Raw genomic sequence first — 24,495 nt, forward strand, 5'->3', positions numbered from 1 at the left:
CCCTGGGCTGTCTGGAGGGTGCCTGCACTCCCAGGCTCTTGGAGATCTTAAGGTTCTTATCTAGTTCCTGCAGGGCGTTATCTGTAGTGGAACTAAAGAGCCCGTCCCCTTCAAACGGCAGGTCCTCGATAAGTGCCCTGGTGTCCTGCTGCAGGGCGGTGGACCTCAGCCAAGAGTGCCTGCGGATGGCGACAGCGGACATAATGTGTGAGGCAGAGACGTCCACTAGGTGCTTTGCAGTTGTCAATTGCTGCTTGGCCACCTTCAGGCCCTCCTGCTGCAGTTTCTTGGCAGCCGCTTTTTTGTCCTCAGGCAGGGCGGATAGGAGCGGAGACAACTGTTCCCACATGGCGTATTGATATCTCGCCATGCAGGCTGTGTAGTTGGAGGCCTTGGCACCCAAGGATGCTGAAGAATAGATCTTCCTGCCCATGGAGTCTAGTTTCTTCCCCTCCTTGTCAGGGGGGGCAGAATGCACCTTGCGCGACCTCGAGGAAGACGAGACGATGGCTGAGTTGGGTGTTGGATGAGTGAATAAAAACTCAGCCCCCGCCTCCTGGATCTTGTATATGTGATCCAACTTCCTCGAGGACACCGGTGCCGATGATGGCTTTTTCCATGGGTCCTTGAGTGCCTGCAACATGACCCTGGTCATCGGTAGGGCTATGGCTGTGGAGGCGTCGCGTTGGACGATATCGAAGACGCTATCGTCCACCACTGGCTTGGGTTGCGAGATGGGTAGAGCGATGGTCGATGCCATCCTCTTGATCATCTCCGCATAGGAGCTCAGGTCCTCGGAGGGTGAAACCGGGAGGTCCTCCGCAGTATTTGGGTCGGGCGAGGGTTCCCAGATCCTCCCCTCGTCGCTCTCCGAACCCGATGGCTCGGACTCTTCACAGTCCGAGTGTGTCGACAGAGGTGGTGTTGGCTCCCTCTGCTGGATCGGCGTCAGCGGTCGGGTCGGGGGGTCTGTCGCGGCGGCGCGTTCCTCCGGCGGGATCGAGAGTGATGCCGATGGTTGCCTGGGTCGGTGTGATGTCCTAGAGAAGGAGGACGTATCGGACCGACGCTCCCATTCCTGGTGTTCCGGTGGCTGGTACCAGTGGTAAGGCGGGCAGCAGGGATACGAAGGCTGCCATCTGTGCTGTTCCCAGGGGGGCATAGATGGGAAGCGGCGCGGGTCGGCCGATGGGTCCCTTCGTCTCACGCGCTCGACCGATGGGTCGGTTCGCCTCACGCGCTCGACCGACGGGTCCCCTTGTCTCGGTCGCTTGGGCGCTGCAGGCGTCGCCTCGTCAGCCGATGGTAGGGGCTCGACGTCCGATGCCGAGTCGATGCTCCTCCGACGAGAGGCCACCGAAGGGGATCGACGGGTTAGGTCGATCTCCGCTTCTGGTGCTGGAATGTGCTGCCCCTTAGCGCTCGGGTCGAGGATCGGCGAGGTGTGCTGCCGATGAGCGCTAGTCCTCGGTGTTGAGGGACTGCGCGGCCGATGGACGCTAGCCCGCTGAGTTGTAGGGCTGTGCGACGTATGCGCGCCGACCGCTGGAGTCGCGGGGCTGCGGAGCGGAGAGGGAGGAACCCTTCTGCGCGGCTCAGTGGCGGTCGATGCCGCCGTGTCCGGTGGCGGAGGAGAGGAGCGAGGTCGCTTTTTCTTTTCTTTACTCTTCTCCTTCTTGGAGGACTCGCGGCCCGCTTCCTCGCGTCGCTTCTTCGACGGCTTCTCGGTCGATAGCTCGAGGGACCGTTTCGCCGAGTGCTGATCTCTCGGCGTTCCCGTGTCGACTACGGGGGCATCGACCGATGGACCCGTCGACAGTTGGGCATTTGCCATTTTCGGTACCGAAGCCGAAACTGGAGGTCTCAGTGCCGAGGCGGTTAGCGCTGCCGAAAGTCTTGCCGCCCTGTTCTTCCTTGTCTGTTTGGAGAAGTGCTGGCAGTGTGGGCAGGTCTCCACGCGGTGCGCCTCTCCCAAACAAAGAAGACACAGGGAATGGCCGTCGGGAGGGGCGATCTTCTTCCCGCAGGCCTGGCACCTCTTGAAGAAACCCCAGCGACTGTCCATAGACAGTGGTCGCTAGGAGGGTCCTCTCAGAGTCCTCTGAGAGGAGAAAAAAATTTTGGGAGCAGGGAGGGGGGGAGTCCCGGAGGACAAACCCCGCGACACGCACCCTGAGAAAAAACAACTTTTTTTTTTTTTTAAACTAACTAGCTAACTACTAAGAACTAACTACTATTCTAAGGAAAAACAATAAACAGGCTAATATATATACAGAGGCTAAGGGGGAAAAAAGGGTGAAAACCCCCGAAGCTCACCGACCGGGAACACGATGAAAACGCAGCTTCTTCGCGCAGCGGTCAGAAAGGAACTGGCGGGATTACCGCGGTGGCGCCGTTGGGCGTGCGCAATGGGACGCCTGCGCATGCCCAGTGGCGCCGACCGCGGAAAATTCCCGGGCTTCTTACAGATACCGATCGGGGACCCGCGCAGGCGCAGTATCCCACAAGTGTGATGCACAGAGACCACGAAGAAGATTTGTAGGATCCAGCCAGGCTATTGACTGAGTGTGGAGAGGCCTTTGGCATGACTTGCCTGCTTGGAATTCTCTCTTTCATTCTCTCTTTCTTTGTAAGAAGAAAGACACATGGTTGGGAATTGTGCTATCTTTACACTATAGTAGTGATCCCATGGGCTTCATTGCGTTTACCCAAGTGCTTCCTCATAATGTAGTTTGCTAATGGCAAGTGGTGCAGGTGGAAAGTGCCATCAAGTCAAAGCTGCCCTATGATAACCCCGTTTTCAAGGCAAGAGATGTTCATAAGAACATAAGAGAAGCCATGTTGAATCAGGCCAACACTCTGTGTTACACAGTGGCCAAAAGGCAGCTTTCCACTGCCTGCCTCCACGTCATGACCCCAATGGTCTCCCATCCAAATACAAATCAGGGCCAACCCTGTTCAGCTTCTGAAAGCTGATGAGATCAGGTTAGCCTGGGCTATGGCAAGTAGTAAATGTGAAATCTGCTAATTTTGGTTAACTGTGAAACTGATCGTCTTCTCTGTGTGTTGTATATTGTAAATTGCTTTAGGCCCATATGGTATGGAGAAAAGTGGGTTAAATATTTTAAATAAATCATCATCATCACCTTCCCTCCCTCCTTCCCTCCATCTATCTATCCATCTATCTATCCATCTATCTATCCATCTATCCATCTATCCATCTATCCATCTATCCATCTATCCATCTATCTATCTATCTATCTATCATCATCTATCTGTCTGTCTGTCTGTCAGTCTGTCCATCTATCAATCCATCTATCATCTATCTATCATCTTTCTATCATCTATTGCAAGACTGTGAACCCCAGCAGTTGTTGACTCGATTGGAATGAAATAATCCAAAATTGCAGGAAGTAACGCTAACAATTGATCACATGACACCTCTCAATATGTGCAGAATGGACACTGAGCACAGAAGCAAGTCTGGCTCATACTGTCCTGTCCAGAATAAAACTGATCAAGAGGCATGGTTCAGACATGACAGCAAACCACTGTTTTTTGTTATGTGAAAAAGCGTTGGGAATTTAAGGACTTCAGCTTCCATGGCAAACCATAATTGGTTATCAACATCCAAACTCCTATCTTTGACATGTAGGGAAGAAAAGATACCCAGAGAACCAGCATGGTGCAGTGATTGGTGTATCAGGATCTGGAAGACCCATGTTCAAATTCACCCTCTGACATGGAAGCTCACACTCTCTCAGCCTAACCCACCTCTGTGAGGATAGAATGACAGAAAGGAGAATTATATCGTAAAGCCAGTTTGGATCCACATTGGGAAGAAAAGCAGGTTTAAGCATTTGTTGCTGCTGCTGCTATCAACTTGCAACTGACTTACAGCAAGAGACGTTCACAGGTAGTTTGCCTCCATGTCATGACCTTGGTATTCCTTAGTAGTCCCCAGGGCTTTTTTTGGTAGCAGGAACTCCTTTGCATATTAGGGCACACACCCCTGATGTAGCCAATCCTCCAAGAGCTTACAGGGCTTTTAGCACAGGGCCTACTGTAAGCTCCAAGAGGATTGGCTACATCAAGGGGGTGTAGCCTAATATGCAAAGGAGTTCCTGCTACAAAAAAAGCCCTGGTGGACTCCCATTCAAACACTGACCAGAAACTTAGTTTCTGAGATCTGATGAGATTGGGCTGGCCTAGGCTATCCAGGTCAGGACAATAAACATATAAATAAAATAAACCAAAGTTTGGGGTCTAGGTTGGAATAAAAAAGAACAAACCTCATTTGGGCACAACAACAAATAATGCAGAAATCTTTACTTATTGAGTGGCATGCAAGGAAGAAGAAGATATTGGATTTATATCCCGCCCTCCACTCAGAAGAGTCTCAGAGCGGCTCACAATCTCCTTTACCTTCCTCCCCCACAACAGACACCCTGTGAGGTGGGTGGGGCTGGAGAGGGCTCTCACAGCAGCTGCCCTTTCAAGGACAACCTCTGCCAGAGCTATGGCTGACCCAAGGCCATCTCAGCAGGTGCAAGTGGAGGAGTGGGGAATCAAACCCGGTTCTCCCAGATAAGAGTCCACACACTTAACCATTACACCAAACTGGCTCTCCAGTCTGGAAAGGATGAAGAACCCATGAACTGGGAAAATGCAGTTTGTGATGGTTCGTGGTTCGTGGCATGCCACCATCGAGAACTTTTAGGGGCTGAACAAACTGGTTCTGATGAGTAATGGATGGTAGAAGTGGAAGGGGTAGGCATCAGGGGGGTACTGTAAGGAAATGCTGTAAGAATGTTACTGTTTTAAGCATGTTTGCATTTTGAGTAAAAAAATATTATTAATTAGGTTTGCCTGTGTCATTTATAAAGTTTATATCTCTGGTACCGGGTGCTACATTTTATGACACGCATAGCCTGGCTCGACAAAGTGACATTTATGTTGCATCCAGCCCGCGCAACAAATGAGTTTGACAGTTCTGGATTAGGCTGTCAGTGGGGACATGAAGCCGAGGTTACATGCAATAGTACCAAAAGCTCATTCACACATGAATGTTCCATGACCAAAGTAACCAGTGGTAACTTTCATGTTCCAGTGTGTCATTGCAGATAAAACTTGAAACACTGCTTCAAACACAAGACTTTTGATGGAGGCAGTTTGCTTGAACATGCTCATGCATTTGTGGTGAGATGCTCAGGTGTGGACTAGGTATTATTACCACCAATAGACCTGTTAAGGTGAAGCACATGAGCTGTGGATTGAAACAGGGGAAGTTTAAAGGCTTCGCCTCACAATCAATAGGCCTTAAAGATTAAACTCAAAGAAAGGGTTGTATCCAGTGATAAGGGAGCAAAAGGCAAAATGTTACTTGGCACAATTCCATTTATGCAAGCAATAGCACAACAGCTGCATCAACTCGTCACCTTTTCGTTTTTAACAAAATAATGTGCATGTGGAATGTACGGCAGACTGCTCACGTGATTTCATTTCTTTTCGTCTTAAAATTGCATGAGAAGAAATAACTTGTGTGACAGCTTGAGCATTCAGGAAAGACAGTGGAATACAATTATTTCCACTTACCCAAGGTCTGTGGTATACCCATATTCCATGCAATCAAACCCTGAGCCTGAGAAATACAATGGAAGTTCAAAAGGAGGGTCTTACACTTCTAGAAGGTAGGCTTAGATGTGACACAAACTGAGCTGTGGCTCAGTGGTAGAGCTTATTCTTGGTGTGCAGAAGGTCATAGGTTCAATCCTGGGCACTTCCAGCTAAAAGGACCAGGCAGTAAGTGATATGAAAGACCATTGCTTGACACCCTGGAGAACTGCTGCCACTCTGAGTAAACAATACTGACTTTGATGGACCAATGTTCTGCTTGAGTATAAGGCAGTTTCATGTGTTCATGTGTGAGGGCAAAAGAGGCAAAATGGTGAGGAAACTTGCTTTCATCTCTCTCATATACAGGACCAGTCCTGCCACTAGCAAAATAGGTGATTGCCTAGTGCACCAGCCTTCTGGGGGTGCTAAACTGGGTGCTCCACATGTGACTCGGTGTCATTAGCCCCACTCATGCACCTCTTGATGGCACTTGGGTTTTTTGGCCACTGTGTGACACAAGAGTGTTGGACTGGATGGGCCATTGGCCTGATCCAACATGGCTTCTCTTATGTTCTTATCAGTGCAGGGAGGGCACCAGAAGTTAGCCTTGCCTAGGGTGCCAAACAGTCTAGGACCGACCCTGGTCATATGCCATGGAGTTCACTGGATGCCCTTGGGCCAGTCTGTCATCAGCCTAACCTACCTCACGGAACTGTTGTGAGGGTAAAAGACCACTGTGAACTCCTTGGAAGTTCACTGTACTCCACAGGGCAAAAGAAGCACGTAGTTATGGAGAGTCACTTCTACTCTATGAGGAAACAGAGTCATCCTACCCCATAGTGCAATTATTGCAGGGATGCTTTACAGAAGGCTTGAAAAACCCCTATGCACATCCAATAAAGCTAAAAAAAAATCTATTCTGAATTAGCAGGGTTGCTCCATTTTTAAAAAATGAAGATGAAGAACATAAGAAGAGCCCTGCTGGATCGGTGGTCCATATAGTGCAGGGGCCAACAAATTCCTCTGGACAGCCAGCAACAGGATTTAGAGGCTGAGGTGTTCCTTCCTGTTGACTGTTGGCATTGCAATTCAGAGGTTTTACTGCCTCTGAGCACAGAGGGTCCCTTCAGTCACCATCGCTACTAGCCACTGACCGACCTCTCTTCCATGAATCTATCTAATCCTCTTTTAAAGCTGTCTGTGCCTCTGGCCATCACTACATCCTCTGGCAGCAAATTCCCCATTTTAATCATTCTCTGTGTAAAGAAGAATTTCTTTTTGTCCATCCCTAAACCTACTGCCCACCAGTTTTATTGGATGCCCTCGAGTTCTAGTATTTTGGGAGACAGAGGAACGTTTCTCTTTGTCAACTCTCTCCACCTCCCATGCCTAATTTTCTAAATCTGTCATATCCCCCATTAGTCATCACTTTTCTAAACCAAAAAGTCCCACACTCTTCAGCTTTTCCTCATAGGGAAGGCACAGGACAAAGATGAAATCTCTCCCGTATGGAAGTAGCTGTTACAATAATAGAGTTGGAAGAGGCCATACAAGCCATCTCTAGTCCAACTCAATGCAGGATCAGGAGGAGTTCACCACCTCCCTCAGTAGCTGATCCCACTGTTGAACAACTCTTACCGTAAAAAGAGTTTCCCCTAATATCCAGTTGATATCCTCCCACCCTTAATTTAACCCATTATTGCAAATCCTCTTCTCTGCTGCGAACAGGAACTGGGCCCTGCTGTCCTCTAAGTGACAGGCCTTCAAAGACTTCAAGAGAGCAGTCATGTCCCCCTCACCCTCTTCTCCAGACTGAACATTCCCAAGTCCGTTAGCCTTTCCTCCTAGGACTTGGCCTTCAGGCTCCTGATCATTCTTGTCACTCAGGGCCATCCATGCCACTAGGCAAACTAGGCAATTGCCTAGGGCATCAGCCTTCTGGGGGCGCTAAACTGAGTGCCTCATGTGACTTGGTGATGGTGCCAGAAGTTAACCATGCCTAGGGTGACAGACAGCCTAGGGCCAGCCCTCTTGTCACTCTCCTCTGCACCCACTCCAATCCATCTACATCCTTCTTGAAGTGAGACCGGCAGGACTGCACAGAAGACTCCAGGTGCAGTGTAGTTATAGCATTGCAGTGCTATAATTTCTATAACAGACACAGCCATGCACACTGAAGTCATGGAAATGACTTTCCCCAGTGCGGATGCCCATCCATCACAGAGCCCTAGCCAAGGTCTGCTGCCAGACACCCAACAGGTTTTGTTTGGGTTCATATTGCTGAAATAAAATGGAAACATGCATATCCTCTCCCAGAAGGCAGTGACCACAGTGCCTGGCTGGAAGCTTTAATAAAAGGCAAGCTTACAGTTTTTGTTCAGTTCACTCAAAGTATTGTCCTGATCAAAGTCTCTTGCACATTTGCTTGCAGCTGAAAAGTGTGCGGGGAGGTGGGGGGGATGGTTATGCAGGACAGAAACTGTTAGCGATTCTTTCCATGATGCTCAGTTTCCTTGTGGGGCTCTGCCATGCTTTTTACAGAAAATGTCGATACATCAAACAAGATTTTTGGGGGGGCGGTGGGGACTGGAAAAGAGTGGATGTGTACAGAACAGCTGGAATCCGATCCCCCTCCAACGCTTCCAACCTGCTGTGTAGAACTTCAGCTGATTAAAGGCATCTTAATTGATTAGTCATAAAGAGTTTTAATCAATTGCATTTGTCCCTGAAGGGAAGGAACACACACTGGGTTCTAACATATGCATGCCTTGTCTGAAAATCAGCCATGCCTAAAAGAGGCATTCTGCACCTATGCAGAAGATGGCCTTTCCTAAGATGGCCACTGTCATTTTGAAAGCCTACTTTTAAAACAGATCGCCTTATTTAGATATGGGGGCGGGGCAGTGTTCAATTGATCAAATGTTTCTAAATTCATGATGTGTAACAAACTCCATTTGCAGCCTTGAGAAATGGGGGAGGGGTTGTGGCTTGGTAAGTCCCAGGTTCAACCTCTAGCATCTCCAGGGGGTAATGAGAATGTCCTCTGCCCAAGACCCTGGAGAGCTGCTGCCAGTCTGAGTACATAAGAACATAAGAGAAGCCATGTTGGATCAGGCCAATGGCCCATCCAGTCCAACACTGTGTCACACAATGGCCAAAAAAATCAAGTGCCATCAAGAGGTTCACCAGCGGGGCTAGAAGCCCTTCCACTGTGCCCCCCCCCCCAAACACAAGAATACAGAGCATCACTGCCCCAGAGTTCCAACGATAAGCTATGGCTAATAGCCACTGATGGACCTCTGCTCCATATGCTTATCCTTTCCCCTCTTGAAGCTGTCTATGCTTGTAGCTACTGCCACCTCCTGTGGCAGTGAATTCCATGTGTTAATCACCCTTTGGGTGAAGAAGTACTTCCTTTTATCTGTTCTAACCCGACTGCTCAGCAATTTCATTGAATGTCCAGAAGTTCTCATATTGTGAGAAAGGGAGAAAAATGCTTCTTTCTCTGCCTTCTCTATCCTATGCATAACCTTGTAAACCTCTATCATGTCATCCCGCAGTCGACGTTTCTCCAAGCTAAAGAGCCCCAAGCGTTTTAACCTTTCTTCATAGGGAGTGTTCCAAACCTTTATTCATTCTAGTTGCCCTTTTCTGTACCTTTTCCAATGCTATATCTTTTTTGAGTAGACTATACTGACTTGGATGGCCCCAGGACCTGATTCTGTAGAAGGCAGCTTCCTGTGTTGGTCAGAGGGTGAGGGTGAGAAGAAATAACCAATTCTTGTCATCCTATTTTATTTTTTTTAATTTCTTGAGAAATCCACCACTGAGCTCCCTCACACACAAACAGGTCACTTACACACACATAAACTCCACAGAACACACAAGAGAGCTGCTGGGTCAGACCAGGTGAACTGTTAGTTTGAGAGAGAGACTGACTTTATTTGTTGAACTTCTATCCCATGGTGTGCTCAAGGAGGCTTGCAGCATGAATTAAATACCATGCTCCTTTTAAATGCCTTCCCTTCACTGAAAATAATGGAGCATGGGGGCACCTTTTGGGGCATACAGAATTGGGCTCCAGGTCCAATCTTTTTTGAAACCTGGAGGGGAGCAGGAGAGGCACTAGAAGCTAAGCTGAAAATTTGGTGTCTCTGCCTCAGCACCACCCTCCGGAGCCTCAGATGAATACACTATGGGGACCAGTTTCCATGAGTATAATGGATAGCCCAGCAGACATTTCCCTCTCCCCCCACCCCACTTTCTGATAACCCTAAAGCAGGGGGAGAACCTCCAAACCAGGGGATCTCCTGCCCCCAGCTGGGGATTGGCAACCCTGCCTGGAGATATCCCACCCATCACAGAACGCAGGACAGTGTTTTCCAATAAAGCAAAAGGGAAAAGAAAGAATCAAATATTTCTATCCAGAATACTTTTATTATGGTTATCCTATACAACAGCATGATGATAAGGAAACATTTACAACCTGGGGTGTGGGGTGGGAGGACGGGACTGTTCGCCTGTCATGATTTCTTCCCCCCCTCCCCACAGACATACTGCACCTCACACACTCGTTTCAAATTGCTACTAATACACAAAGTTATTGCTTTGTCGACAAACACCTCAGATTCTATCTAATCCTCAGTGGCAAGAATAGACATTTGTTTTTTGTAAAAAGTCTTAAATACCCAGCATAAACAGACCTGTGCATAAACTTAGCAATATACCAAACTTTTACCCATTACCTCTTGGGGAAAAAAATTAAATTTGAAGCCCATTTATAAAAAAAAGTATTAAAAAGTTCACCATTATTTACAAATCCCATTAAATTACAACATAAATAAATATGTACATTCATCACACTTGCTTTCCCTTATACACATAAAACTTCCCTGGATAGAGATATATATTTATATATTTATATATAATTTTTGGCCTATGTAGGCAAGAACGACAAAAAAAGTTATTAAAAATTATGTGCCTATGCTTTTCAAGTTTTTTTCCTATTTTAAAAACGCAGACGGTTTATAAAGCTGCAGTATCCTGGATTTTTTTTTTTTAAAGTGGATGTCAGTTTCTAAAACTTTTTGTCCTTTTAGCTGGGGGCACTGGGGAAGGGGAGTGAGTGACCTGGTGTCAAGACTTCCCACTTCATTTCTTCCTAGTTCATTAACGTCTTGCCCAAAGCCTCACTTCCATTCAAGTGTGTTACAGCAACATTTTCTGGATTGGGCCCAAAAGTCTAAAGCTCTCATCAAGATACACAAGAATCATTCAAAATACCACCCATTTTTTTTTAATAATTTTTACATCAAGCTTCTTCTAGGACATTTTCAATTATCCTGGGCATTTTGCCAGAAGTTCAGAAACCCTGGGGGTCTAATACTGTTTCTCTGTGCTATGGCTGGCTTTTAAATATGTAGGCATCCTGAAAGTTTTTTGAGAGCTGAAAGGAGCACAGCTGGTCAGAAGCTCGATGGTCTTCTGAAACAAAAACTGAACGGGCATGATCCATCCTCCCCTCTACTCACAGCCCCACGTGGGCCTTGACAAAGCCCTTTTAACTCCTCCCTCTGCCCCCAGCTAAGTGCATGAGGACTTTGCAATGCACCTAAGTATGGTCCGGAGAGGGCAATCCATGTGCATGTCCCAGGTGGTCATTCTGTTTCCCATGTTCCACAAGCGGCCCACATGTGGAAGGCCCCACTGGACGTCATCGACAGGAGATGTAGACAAGTGCACACATAAGATGGAATGGATCTTCTCCCACAGCATCTTGAAACACCAGATTAACTTCTCCCCTCCATCACCCCCCCTTTTGTCCCCAAATAGCACCACACTTTTTACTGCTTAAAAAACAAAGCTCGTGTCCATGTTACCTTCTGGTACCTGGTCCCACAATGAATGGATAACAGCAGCTTTAAAGAAAGAAGAGAAAGAGAGAGATGTATCTCATGGAGGATCCAAAACCAGGAGGCTTTCAACAAAAACAAACAAAAAACAAAACCCAAAAGTGTTGTGACAGATTTCTACACGCCCTTAGGCATGAAAATCTTAGTCCTATGGTTGGGAGAATGGTTTAGAAAGTCCAGCTCCTTTCTCGCGCACTCACTTCCGATGCTTATCCATCTTCTCGATGCTTTTGTTGGTTTCTGCGGGACTCTGGTCCCCCGCGTTCATGTACGTTTTGTCTGCAATTTTTAGCGCTTCGTTCAGGTAGTTCTGGACGGACGTCATGGCGGCGCAGATGGCGGCGCTCCCAAAGCCGTGCGTGATGAGGCTAAAGTGAGTCAAGCAGCCCTGGATTCCAGGGTCCAAGATTGGGCTCGGCCTTGCATTCCCAAGAGGGGTTCTGTCCTGAGTGAGGAGGTCGGTGAATTCTTTGCAGATCTGCCTACAGGGTGCACAGAGGTAAAAACACGAGAGAGATACCAACCGTTAGCACCAGGGCTTGTGGGGTAGAAAAAGCTCTGCAATAACTTATTTGCCTATTAGGCCAGGCAACCCTGATGTCATCATTGTTTCACACAGCAGTAACTCATTTGCATATTGGGCCACACACCCTGACACTGATCCATTTGGAACTGCATTCCTGCTCAAAAAAAGCCCTGATTAGTGCTTCCCGAAAGGCATCCTAGGATGTCCAGGATCAAAAAGAAACAACTTTCAGAGGAAGCTGAAATTGTTTCCAACCCAAAAGTGAGTAGGGTTGCCAGGTCCGACTCTCAAGAAATAGCTGAGGCCTTTGGGGGTAAAGCCAGATTTCATGGGAGAAGCCAGGAGCAAAAGTGTGACAAGCACGATTGAACTCCAAAGGGAGTTCTAGTCATCACCTTTAAAGGGACCACATTCCTTTTAAACACCTGCCCTCCTTGGGAAATAGTGGAGAATGGGGGCACCTTCTTTTTGGGCTCACAGAATTGGACCCCCTGGTCCAATCTTTTTTGAAACTTGGGAGAGATTTGAGGAGAGGGACCAGAGGCTATATTGAGAATTTGGTGCCTCTACCTCAAAAAACAGCCTCCCCAAAGCCCCAGATCAATTCTTCATTATGACTTACGGGAACTGGTCTCCATAGAGTATAATGGAGTGCCCAGCAGATATTTCTCTCCCCCTCCCTGCTTTCTGATAACCCTGAAGCAGGGAGAGAGCCTCCAAGCCAGGGGATCCTCTGCCTCTCAACTGAGGATTGTCAACCTTACACATCATATATATTTTGCTCAATACAGGTAGCCAATGTTCATCTGTAGCAGTAGGAGAGAGCAAAAGTCCAGTAGCATCAGAAAGGCTAACAGAATTGTGTGGTATGAAAATGCTCTTTTTTGGGGATGGAAGGTTCCTAGTCTGTAGCCATTATCCAGTTTAAACAGCAGGGGCATTTAAAATGAGATTTGTCATAGTGATCACTTGTTTGAAGCAGTCAGTCGGGAAATGTTCTCTTTGTTGCTTTTCAAAATCGGATAACCCTAACAGGGCATTATGCCTTCCCCTACAAACCCCACCCTCCCCAGGATCCACCCCCGCCCCAAAAAAATCTCCAGGTATTTCCCAACCCAGAACTGGCACCCTTACAAGGCCTACTGTAAGCTCCAGGAGGACTGGCTACATCAGGGGTGTGGCCTAATATGCAAAGGAGTTCCTGCTAAAAAAAAAAGCTCTGGTACTGTGCATTTTGCATTAGCCAGGCTAATTCATATTCACAATGATGACACATTCAAAGCCAGCAATGAAAGATGATGAATTAGCCCAGGGGAGAACAAGGGTGAAATTCCTTCAAGGAGAGGAGAGAAAGACTTCCTCCAGTGGAGGCGGATGTCCATTCTGGGTGTAAGGAAGTCCCAGGATCCGACCTCACAAACTGCAAGAAATGGGAAGCAACCCAGCTGGGAGAAAAGCAGACTTATCAAGATCAAAAAGCAAGCCAATGGAGAGCCTATGTATGCCATTCTGAGATCTCCGGAGGGAAGATGAGATAAATCAAATGGAATAAAAATAAAACTTGAAACCAGAATGTGTCACTTTAGCAATTTGCCAAAGTGCCTTATTTTGCATAATTTGTTCTTCTTAAGGGCAACGGACTGAGGGGGAAAGAGGACTTCATTCTTCCCTCTGAAGCCTGGAAGTCCTATTTAGCCCCTTCTCCAGCTCTGAGGAGTTCCCCTGGTATTGCCTAAAGAGCTTTGAACTTCCTCATCATGTTTTTTCCAGCCATATATAAGCCCTCATCAAGGCAACATAGTCTTCCCGGTTTAATAAAAGCATGCAAAAGAGCACGCAAAGAACACAGCAGCGAAATCAAGCACTGCCACAACCTACTCCCTAAACAAGCAAGAGCCTTTTTCAGATTAAAACAGTTTTTTTAACACAAAGGAAGAAGCTAAGTGATGGAGGGATATCCTAAGAGAAAATGTCATGCTAAAATCTTTGCGCTACCTTCAGCTCCAATTAGAGAAGCAACCAGGGGTGAAATGCTAGCAGGAGCTCCATATTAGGCCACACACTGCTGATGTAGCCAATCCTCCAAGAGCTTACAAAAAAGAGTCTTGTAAGCTCTTGAAGGATTGGCTACATCAGGATGTGTGGTCTAATATGCAAAGGAGCTCCTGCTAGAATTCCACCCCTGGAAGCAACAGACTACAACACAAGAATGTGTCAGGAGTTTGCAAGGAATGGGGATGCACACCCCCAGAGACAGCACTTCAGACAGGGTTGTCAAACTCCAGGCGGCGGCTGGAGATCTCCCATAATTACAGCTGATCCCCAGGCTATTGAGATCAGTTCCCCAGGAGAAAATGGCTTCTTTGGAAAGTGGCCTTTAAAGCATTATACCCCACTGAAGTCCCTCCCCTCTTCAAGTTGTGCCGTCCCCCTAGCTCCAGCTCTCACAATCTCCGAGAACATCCTAACTAGGAAATGGCAACCCTAATTCCAGAACATATGCTGGACCTTCAGGGGTTTAAAGCAATTGGCATTGGCATCCAAGGGAAAAATAGGCAATTAGTACAGTTGGAAGGCTGAATTTCAAAACCAGTCTTTGCAGACTTAAGGGCTAGAGACACTTGGTTAATTTCAAAGAAAGCTAAGATTGGGGGGGGAGCCAGCAACATCTCATTAACTCCTATAGAACCATAGCAGTGATACAGTCCTGGTTATAAACTCTGCAGAAGGATGCAGTCCAGCTTTCAGAATCAAAACACCATTTAGCCTTCTGCTTGGCTCTTCTTCATTCACCAAGTTAGGGCGCAGTTATGGGAGAACTTCCACAGCAGTAATTTGCAATGATAAAAGCATCAGAGAAGCTGAGACAGGGAACAGAGCCGCGTGTCTCTTAATGATCATGTCTCTTAATGATCGGTGGTTATTTGGAGGGAGATAGGGTTGCCAGCTGTGGTTTCGGAAAGCCCTACAGATTTGGGGGAGGGTAAAATCTGGAGAGTGAACTCAACTGGGATATGTTCTACCCTCCAAAAGTTGCCATTTCCCTACAGGGGAATTGATCAGTCACCCAGAGATCAGTTGTAATTCTGGGAGATCTCCGGCCACTGCCTGGAGATTGGTAACCTTACTTGAATGCCTGTAGTTGACACATGAAGCAGCTAACAGATTTCAACCATTCACCAAGCCTTAACCAGCTCTCCCCAAGTCTGCAGAACTAGAAATGGATTCTCAGAGGTACCTAAACTCATAGCTTAAAAAAACCCACCAGGAACACCATAAAACCACCAGTATTTAATTCACACTGTGTGCAACCTTTCAGACTTGCCAATATTGTGCCAATTAGGCACCTCTCATGTGACTCAGTCAGGGGTGGGATTCTAGCGGAAGCTCCTTTGCATATTAGACCACACCCTCTGAGGTAGCCAATCCTCCAAGAGCTTACAAAAAAGAGTCTTGTAAGCTCTTGGGAGGATTGGCCACATCAAGGGTGTGTGGCCTAATATGCAAAGGAGCTCCAGCTAGAATTCCACCCCTGGACTTGGTGACGTTATCAGGGAAGGCGGGGACCAGAAGTTAGCCTTGCCTGGGGTGCCTATGGCCAACCCTGATTATTAGACCCCATTGAAATTCCTCCCCTCCCCAAGCCCTATCCTCCTCAAGCTCCACCCCCAAATCGCCAGGTATTTCTCAACCTAGAGTTGGTAACCCTATATACATTCCATAACTTTAGAAAAATATCTGTGCATACAGAACTCTTCCTCTAGGGCAGGGGTCCCCAACCTTTTTAAGCCTGTGGGCTCCTTTGAAATTCTAACACCAAATAGTGGGCACAATCATAAAATGGTAGTCATTGGAGGTGGGACAAATTACAAAATGGCTACTCAAGAAGACAGAGCCAACCACAAAAAGTCAGAAAGTGAGGTTACATGTAATTCTAGTAATACCTCTTCAACAGTTCAGGTAAAAGCTCCGCTTCATAGAATGCCTTTTGATCGGCACAGGAAAGGCCCCACCCCCTTTCTAATAGCACTTGGTGTCCACCTTGGCACCCCTATGTTGGGAACTCCAGCTCTAGAGACATTTGCCTGGAGATCAGCAGAAAATCCCAGATTTACAGCCACCACATGGAGGCTGGCAACCCTAAATCCACAGTTTCAGCACAAGAGCTGGCGGAATATATAAGAATGGCTCTCTGGAGTCAAGCACTTGGGAATGAATTCAAACATACCAAGACCCTAAATTATACTTAGGCTAAGGGGCTCCATAATATAAAAAAATGTGCTTTGTATACAGCAGAGGAGACGATTCATAATAGTGGGTTTTAATCAAGGGCAGGAAGGTACTGACTGGCTATTAGGGCAAACTTTTGTACAATCAGAGTTGTTCAGCAGTGGAATCAGCTACCGAGAGAGGTGGTGAGCTCCCCCTCACTGGCAGTCATCAAGCAGCAGCTGGATGAACACTTCTCAGGGATGCTCTAGGCTGATCCTGCATTAGGTTAGAATGGACTAGATGACCTGTATGGCCCCTTCCAGCTCTATGGTTCTATGATTTTCTGTATTATAAACTCAGAGCAGCCCAGGCCAATCCAAGCTTGTCAAAACTTGACTGTCAGTCATGGTCAATATTCAGATGGAACACCTCCAAGACAGCCCAGGGTTGCTGTGCAGAGGCAGGCAATGGCAAGCCACCTCTGCTCATCTCTTCCCTTGAAAATCCCATGAGGAGCAGGGGTGGAATTCTAGCAGGAGTTCCTTTGCATATTAGGCCACACACCCCTGATGTAGCCAATCCTCCAAGAGCTTACAAGGCTCTTTTTTGTAAGCTCTCGTAGGATTGGCTACATCAGGGCTGCGTGGCCTAATATGCAAAAGGAGCTCCTGCTAGAATTCCATCCCTGATGAGGAGTCACCAGACATTTTGACTCTGATTTTTGACAGCACTTTATTACTTTTCTTTTAATCTCAGTCCCTGAACTGTGGTTTACTTAGCCGGTGTATAAATAAGGCCCTGAGAGCCACAGATGTGGGATCCTCTCCAAAGGCATCTGTGACACAAACAATCAAACCCCTCCCTCCACAAAGAAAATCTTGCCCCTTAATCCAATGCACTCAGAAAGGAAAAGAACCCACAATGCATGCAATCCAGAATCCCTGCATAGAGAAATCACTGTAAGAGTTAGTTTGGGATTTACCAGCCAGTGCATCTATCTTTATTAACAATGGCTTATCAACTTGCTACCTTGGTGCCCACTTACAGCACCCGGAACAGTGACCCGAAACCAGCACCATCCCCACAATAATGTAAGCTTAATGGCAACAACCATGTCCAACCGACTAGAGCAGAAAAAAATGGATGCAGGAAGCAATCATGAAACATCAGTCAAAGGCCTTCTGGAATAAAAAGGCCAGCTCCAGAAGACCTCAAGAGATGGCACAAGACTCGCCTTCCCTCCACAGGCTAGTTAGGCACCTGAGCAAGGTTGCCAAGTCCAATTCAGGAAATATCTGGGGACTTTGGGGGTTTGAGCCAAGGTCAAGGGTGTGACACACATGACTGAACTCCAAAGGGAGTTCTGGCCATCACACTTAAAGGGACTGCATTTCTTTTAAATGCCTTCCCTCCATTGGAAATAATGAAGGATAGGGGCACCTTCTTTGAGGGCTCATGGAATCGGACCCCTTGGTCTAATCTTTTTGAAACTTGGCGGGTGTTTTGAAAAGAGGCATCGGATGCTATGCTGCAAATTTGGTGCCTCTACCCCAAAAAACAGCCCCCCACCCGAAGCCCCAGATAGCCACGGACCAATTCTCCATTATACCCTATGGGAATTGGTCTCCATAGGGGATAATGGACTGCCTAGCAGATATTTCCCTCCCCCCCCCCCATTTTCTGATGACCTTGAAGTGGGGGGGAGTGCCTCCAAACCAGGGGATCGGCAACCCTACACCCAAGACTGAAGCCACACACAAACAGAACTGCAGGTGCAGCACTGTGACGTTGCACATGGAGAGGAAGGAGGGGAATGACCCACATTCCCAGCCTTGTCAACTCGATTGTCAGCCCAAAGGCAAACACTATGTTCAGGCAGATGCAGCAAGACGATCTGGGGGTGGGGGGAGAAATCTCCCCAAGGAGTGCCGTCCTGACTCCCCAGCTCTCTATATCACTGCCAAAATTGTTTCAAAGAAGGAGGAGGAGAGAGAAGAGAAAAATGTTTTGCTTTGTGTTAAGATGATAAAACCAATGGGAGAGAAGACATGTTGAAATCCTGGCGAGAGATCAGATCAGCTGCATGTAGGAGGAAGACAGCAACTGGAGCACAATGGCTGGGAGCTATGAAGCTACAATGTGGGTTTCAATGTCTCCGTAGGTGGCCTCAGACGAACTGCTTCTCTCCCCACCTACAACATGCAAATACATATCCTTACAGGCAATGTTCCCTCTAAGCTGAGTTAGTGCGAGCTAGCTCACAGTTTTTTTAGCCTCCAGCTCACACAGTTTTGTCTTTGCTCAGGAAAAATGGCCCCAGAGCAAACTAATTTACGCAACTCACAACTTTTAATGCCAGTAGCTCATGAAGCAGAATTGTTGCTCACAAGACTCCACAGCTTAGAGGGAGCATTGCTTCCAGGGATCTCCTAGTACATTTTGATTGCACTGTTCCTCCAAGGAGCTCAGAGCAGCAGATGCGTGGTTCACCTTTCCCAATTGATCTGTTGATTGATGAAGCCCTCAGAAAATTCCAGAGTGCCCCTGGCACGTTCGCATTTGAGCAAAAGTACTTACTTTGCAGCAAGCAGCATGTTCTTCCGGTTTGCCATCTCGTTGCGCCCCAGATGTGGCCGGGTTAAGTATTCAGCCACCGCTTTCGAAGGAAATTCTGTCTCGCACACGTAGCCGAAGTCACGGGCCAGGTGCACAGCCTCACCTGGAAGTGGAACGGAACGGTTTGCCCAATTAGGCCAAAGTAAAGCCCTGTTATCAGTTTGCAGCAAGGTGTGCATGTGTGTGGTTACTTGTCTCTTATCACACACACTAGGCTTGTCAGCTCTTGGTTGGGAAATACCTGGAGATCTGGGAGGGGGGCAGCTGGGGAGGGGGGTTTGAGGAGGGGAGAGACCCCAGCAAGGTGTAATGCTGTAGAGTAGGGGTGGCCAAACTTGCTTACTATAAGAGCCACATAGAAAAAATGTCAGATGTTTGAGAGCCGCAATACATGAATGTTAGATGTTTGAGAGCTGCATGACAGGAAGGAAGGAAGGAAGGAAGGAAGGAAGGAAGGAAGGAAGGAAGGAAGGAAGGAAGGAAGGAAGGAAGGAAGGAAGGAAGGAAGGAAGGAAGGAAGGAAGGAAGGAAGGAAGGAAGGGAGGGAGGGAGGGAGGGAGGGAGGGGGATTGGAGGGAGGGGGATTGGGGAAAGGAGGGAGGGAGGTGGAAAGAAGGCAACTTTAACTTTAAATGCATTCTCCAAGTTGCTGGCTGGCTTGGCTTGGAGAAGTGATTTAAAGAGAGAAATGCCTTCTCCTAGCCAGCTGACTGGGCGACGGGGGCTTCAAGAGCCGCACGATGTGTGTGAAAGAGCCACATGTGGCTTCTGAGCCACAGTTTGGTCACCCCTGCTAACCTTCCAAAGCAGCCATTGTCTTCAGGGAAAACTCATCTCTGTGGTCTGGAGATCAATTCGGATTCCCAGAGGGGCGGGGGTCTGGAGGTTGGCAACCCTAGCCTAACCAATTTAACCACTATCACGGGTCATATTATTGATATCCTCAGTTGGTAGTTCCCTCTCTTATCTAGACACACATGCAGGGCCAGCAATGCAAGGGATAGGCACACTCTATGCTAAAGAATTTTAAAGAATAAACAAGATCCATTCAAAAGAATCAGACTTCCAAGCAGAAGGCATCCAGGCCACTCCCAGATGGTGAGGAATTGACATGATGGGCATGAAGACCTTTAAATGGATTAGAGTCCACCCTCCAAAGCATCCCTTATCTCCAGGGGAACTGATCTCTGTCATCTGGAGATCAGTTGCCATTCTGAGAGATCTCCAGGCTCTGCCAAACTGCAGCTCGGGAGCCACATGTGGCTCTTTCACACATATTGTGTGGCTCATGAAACCCCCACCACCCCACTGGCTAGCTCGGAGGAGGCATTCGTCTCTTTAAATCCCTTCTCCATTTAAAGATAAAGTTCCTTTCTTTCAACCTCTCTCTCCCCATCTATTTTCCTTCCTTCCATCTTGCGGCTGTCAAACATCTGACATTCATGACTTGTGGCTCTCAAATTTCTAACATTTATTCTATGTGGCTCTTACATTAAGCAAGTTTGGTCACCCATGACCTACAGGCTGGCAACTCTCATAACTTTGCAGAGGGAACTTCTCTGAGAGGACACGTTATTTCAAGACTAGAACACAAATAGGATGAAAAGAACAGGATATTTCTTCTCAGCTTCCCCCCTCTGACCAACACATGAAGCTGCCTTATTCTGAACCAGACCCTGGGCTCATCAAATTGAGTACTGTCTCCTCATACTGGCAGCAGCTCTCCAGTGACCCATAACAGCTGCTAAATTGGTTCAGTCTCCAGCATCTCCAGTTAAAAAGGGAACAGGCTGAATCCCCGGACCTGATGCATGCAAAGCAGATGCTATACCACTGAGCCGTGGCCCCTCTCCAACAGAATATACTTGAAGGACAGCTAGGGATGCAGCCTCCAGGTAAAACCTGGGGATCCCTGGAGTTACAGCTCATCTATAAACTACAGAGATCAGCTCCTGTGGAGAAAATGGATACCTTGGAGGGTGGGCTCTATGGCATTGCACCCCACAGAGTTCCCTGTACTCCCCAGAATCCAACCCAGGCCTGTAGCTACAGGGGGCCTGTGGGGACACTGCCCCCCTGGACTTCCAGGCAAACCACCCCCCGGCCCCCAGGAGGCTGTCTGCTTTTCCCCTTTTTTTGCCATGACTCAGCTGATCGAGTGTCATCAGCAGGTGGGTGAGAGGGAGGTAGAAGGAAACCCCCTGTACTTGCATTCAAAGTGCAGTCTCTTCTTGACTCCATGTTCAAGCAAAGCAATCGCTGCCTCCTCCCTTCCCCCTCCCCTCCATCATTAGCCAAATGCAAACTGCTTCTCCTATAACTGGCAGATCCTCTTTGCCTCTTTCTGCAGGATATCAAGCGCTTGCACAACATTGCACTTTGCAGTCAGAAGCTTGACTGAAGACAGATTCCGACATTCAGAAGTGCCAGGCAGGGATGGCTAACAGCTTGCTGCTGCACCCTCCCACGTCTGTTGAGGCAGCTCCAACCAGACAAACGCCAACGCGGGACTCCTCTGGCACTCCCACCCACCAAGCCACTCGGCAGATTTAAGGCCTCTGAGCTCTCCACCCAAACCACTAAAGTTCATCAAAAAGGGACAAACAAAGCAGTGCTGCCGGGGATCCCAATTCCAAAAGGCATTTTCCCAGGAAATAAAGGTGGGTTCACAACCAGCCCTTCCACTTTAGCAGAGTGGGACACCTTGAGCATGCGTACATACCATTCACTTAAGTTCTGGGATCCTGCACTGAAGCTTTGCAATGGTCTATAGATACGTTGCAGTTGAGCAGCAACTCCAAAGCTACAGGCAAGACTGGCCCTGCCGCTAGGCAAGCTAGGCAATTGCCTAGGGTGCCAGCCTTCTGGGGGCACCAAACTGGGCAACCCATGTGGCTCAGTGATGTGGGGGGATGCCAGAACTTAGCCTTGCCTAAGGTGCCAGATAGTCTTGGGCCAGCCCTGGCTACAGGGCATGACAAACATTTAGCAAAATGCTGAAAGCTGCCAGCAAAGCAGGAGAGGAGCTAGCTGCCCCTCTCTTGTGAGGGGAGAGGCTGCCTACTACCCCTCTGCATGAGTTACAGCCCAAGCTCCCCCAGCTCTCAGACCCTAAAAGGAGACTTGCTGTCTCTGCAGGAAGTGTGCCTCCAGTTTTAATAGAGGGGTGGGGAAAGAGGGTGGCAAAGACACCAGTAGGTTGCCAGGGATAAAAGGCACATTCCAGATTTAAACAAGCAGCTGATATTTGCTTGTGTAGAGGATGATGGTGTGCACGCACAGTGGTTACAATCTGGGAGACCCAGGTTTGAAACCCCATGTGGCCAAGGAAAGTTAAGGAGCCTTGGACTCTCTCTAGAGATGCCAGCCTCCAGGTGGGACCTGGGAATCCACTGGAATTGCAGCATCTTCAGAGTACAAAGATCAGTACCCCTGGAGAAAAGGACTGCTTTGAAGGGTGGACTCTGTGGCGCTGAACCCCACTGAGGTCCCTGTCCTCCCCAGGCTCCATCCCGAAATCTCCAGAAGTTTCCCACCCTGGCTTGGGCAACCCTACCCCCTGCTGGCAGCCAGGCAGAACCTGGCAGCCCTTACTCCCTCAGCCTCACCTATTTCACAGAGTTGTTGTTGAGAAGATAAATATGGAGGAGTGTAAGCCACTCTAGGACCCCATCATGGGGAGTGGGACATAAGCAGCGGGGAAATAGGGAGAATACGGAGTGGGGTGGGGTTGGGAATTACAATACAGAGATTGCGAACTGAAGTTCATTCACAAACACAGAACAATGGGCCCCCACCCACCCCCAGGCTGAATAGGGACATATTCACAAATGCAGAACAGTAGGATCCCCACCCACCCCTACCCCCAAGCTGAATAGGGACATAAGACACTCATCTCATTGTGGTTGCTAATTTTCTGGCCCCAAGCCAAGGCCAGCTGTAGACTATCTGGCATCCTAGGCAAGGCTAACTTCTGCCCCCCCCCCTCACACAAACACACTGATAACCAATTTTCAAAAACAGAGGAATTGTAGTGCCCAATTCGTTGCCCCCACAGAAGGCCAGTGCCCTAATGGCAGAGCTGGCCTTGCCCCAAGCATTTCTCCCCTACTTGAATCAGGGGCAACTACATTTTGGATTGTGTCTCTGCACCTTGAGTTCCTCCTCTACAGCACCCCTCCCACTTTCTTCCTGGGATATAAGGGATCATATCTCCATTCCTCCTTGTGTTTGATGAAGGCAGCTTTGACTCTTAAAAACTTACACTATGAAAATCTGGTTGACCACTGAGGGGCCGCTGAGATCTAGCTATTCTTGACATGAAGCTCTTATGGCAAGTAGGCATTTATATTGTTTCAATGTCTAATTTAGACTATCAAGGACAGGGTGGGCAAGGGCCCCCTAGCCACCAACACGGGATAGTTGCCAACTCTGGGTTAGAAAACTCCTGGAGATTTGGGGCTGAAGCCTGGGGAGGAGAGTGCCCTAGGGTCCACTCTCCCAAGCAGGGCCGGCCTTGCCACTAGGCAAACTAGGTGATTACCTAGGATGCTGGCCTTATGGTAGGGTTGCCAATCCCCAGGTGAGGGCAGGGGATCCCCTGGTTTGGAGGCCCTCCCCCCGCTTCAGGGTTGTCAGAAAGCGGGGGGAGGGGAGGGAAATGTCTTCTGGGAACTCTGTTATTCCCTATGGAGACTTATTCCCATAGAAAATCTTAAGAGAATTGATCCGCGGGTATCTGGGGCTCTGGGGGGGAGGCTGTTTTTTGGGGTAGAGGCACCAAATTTTTCAGTATAGCATCTATTGCCTCTCGCCAAAATACCCCCCAAGTTTCAAAAATATTGGACCAGGGGGTCCAATTCTGTGAGCCCCAAAAGAAGGTGCCCCTACCCTTCATTATTTCCTATGGAAGGAAGGCGTTGAAAAGGTGTGCCGTCCCTTTAAATGTGATGGCCAGAACTCCCTTTGGAGTTCAATTATGCTTGTCACAGCCTTAATCTTGGCTCCACCCCCAAAGTCTCCTGTCTCCACCCCCAAAGTCCCCAGATATTTCTTGAATTGGACTTGGCAATCCTACCTTATGGGGGTGCCAAATTGGGTGCCCCAATGTGACTTGGTGATGTTATTAGTGCACGGGGGAGGGGGGGTGGGCAACAGAAGTTAGCCTTGCCCAGGGTGCCAGACAGTCTAGGGCCGGGCCTGCTCCCAAGCAGCCATTTTCTCCAGGGGAACTGATCTCTGCCATCTGGAGATGCGCTGTAATTCCAGGGAATCCCCAGGTCCCAGCTGGAGGCTGGCAGCCCAAATTCAAAGAAAGTTTCTTGCTGTAATCTTTGGCACAATTTCAGCCTCAGATTCAGGCCTTCTTATAACATATAACCTGCATCACAATTGCATGCGTGCGCGCACACACACAAACACAGAATCCACACTTTGCACAGCTCTAACGAGCAGGAGCCTCACACTGATTGGAGCACTTGCAGGTTATTTGTTTTTGCTCTCATCTGCCCAATAATTTCAAGAGGGCACCTTCATTGGGTACAAGTTACTCTCGTTGATCCTTTGCCCAGAAAAGAATTTTTTTGGGGGGAAGGGCGGGGAGAGAATATTTTT

At 48.2% G+C, this 24,495-nt stretch overlaps 1 protein-coding gene across 4 annotated transcripts in view; it reads right to left on the reverse strand.

Moving 5' to 3' along the window:
- Window positions 1-10,033: 10,033 nt before the first annotated feature.
- The window catches only part of TFAP2C (transcription factor AP-2 gamma), a 29,081-nt gene continuing 14,619 nt past the window's right edge, over window positions 10,034-24,495 (reverse strand). For all 4 annotated transcript variants that reach the window (XM_060230748.1, XM_060230750.1, XM_060230751.1 and 1 more), the window contains exons 6-8: window positions 18,844-18,985; window positions 11,729-12,010; window positions 10,034-11,534 (exon numbers count right to left, since the gene is read on the reverse strand). In XM_060230748.1, the coding sequence (XP_060086731.1) occupies window positions 11,492-11,534; window positions 11,729-12,010; window positions 18,844-18,985 (467 nt within the window). In that variant the 3' untranslated portion in view covers window positions 10,034-11,491. The remainder of the gene's footprint in view (window positions 11,535-11,728; window positions 12,011-18,843; window positions 18,986-24,495) is intronic.

Source organism: Heteronotia binoei, chromosome 2 (assembly GCF_032191835.1).
Source record: "Heteronotia binoei isolate CCM8104 ecotype False Entrance Well chromosome 2, APGP_CSIRO_Hbin_v1, whole genome shotgun sequence".
NCBI classification, from domain to species: domain Eukaryota; kingdom Metazoa; phylum Chordata; class Lepidosauria; order Squamata; family Gekkonidae; genus Heteronotia; species Heteronotia binoei.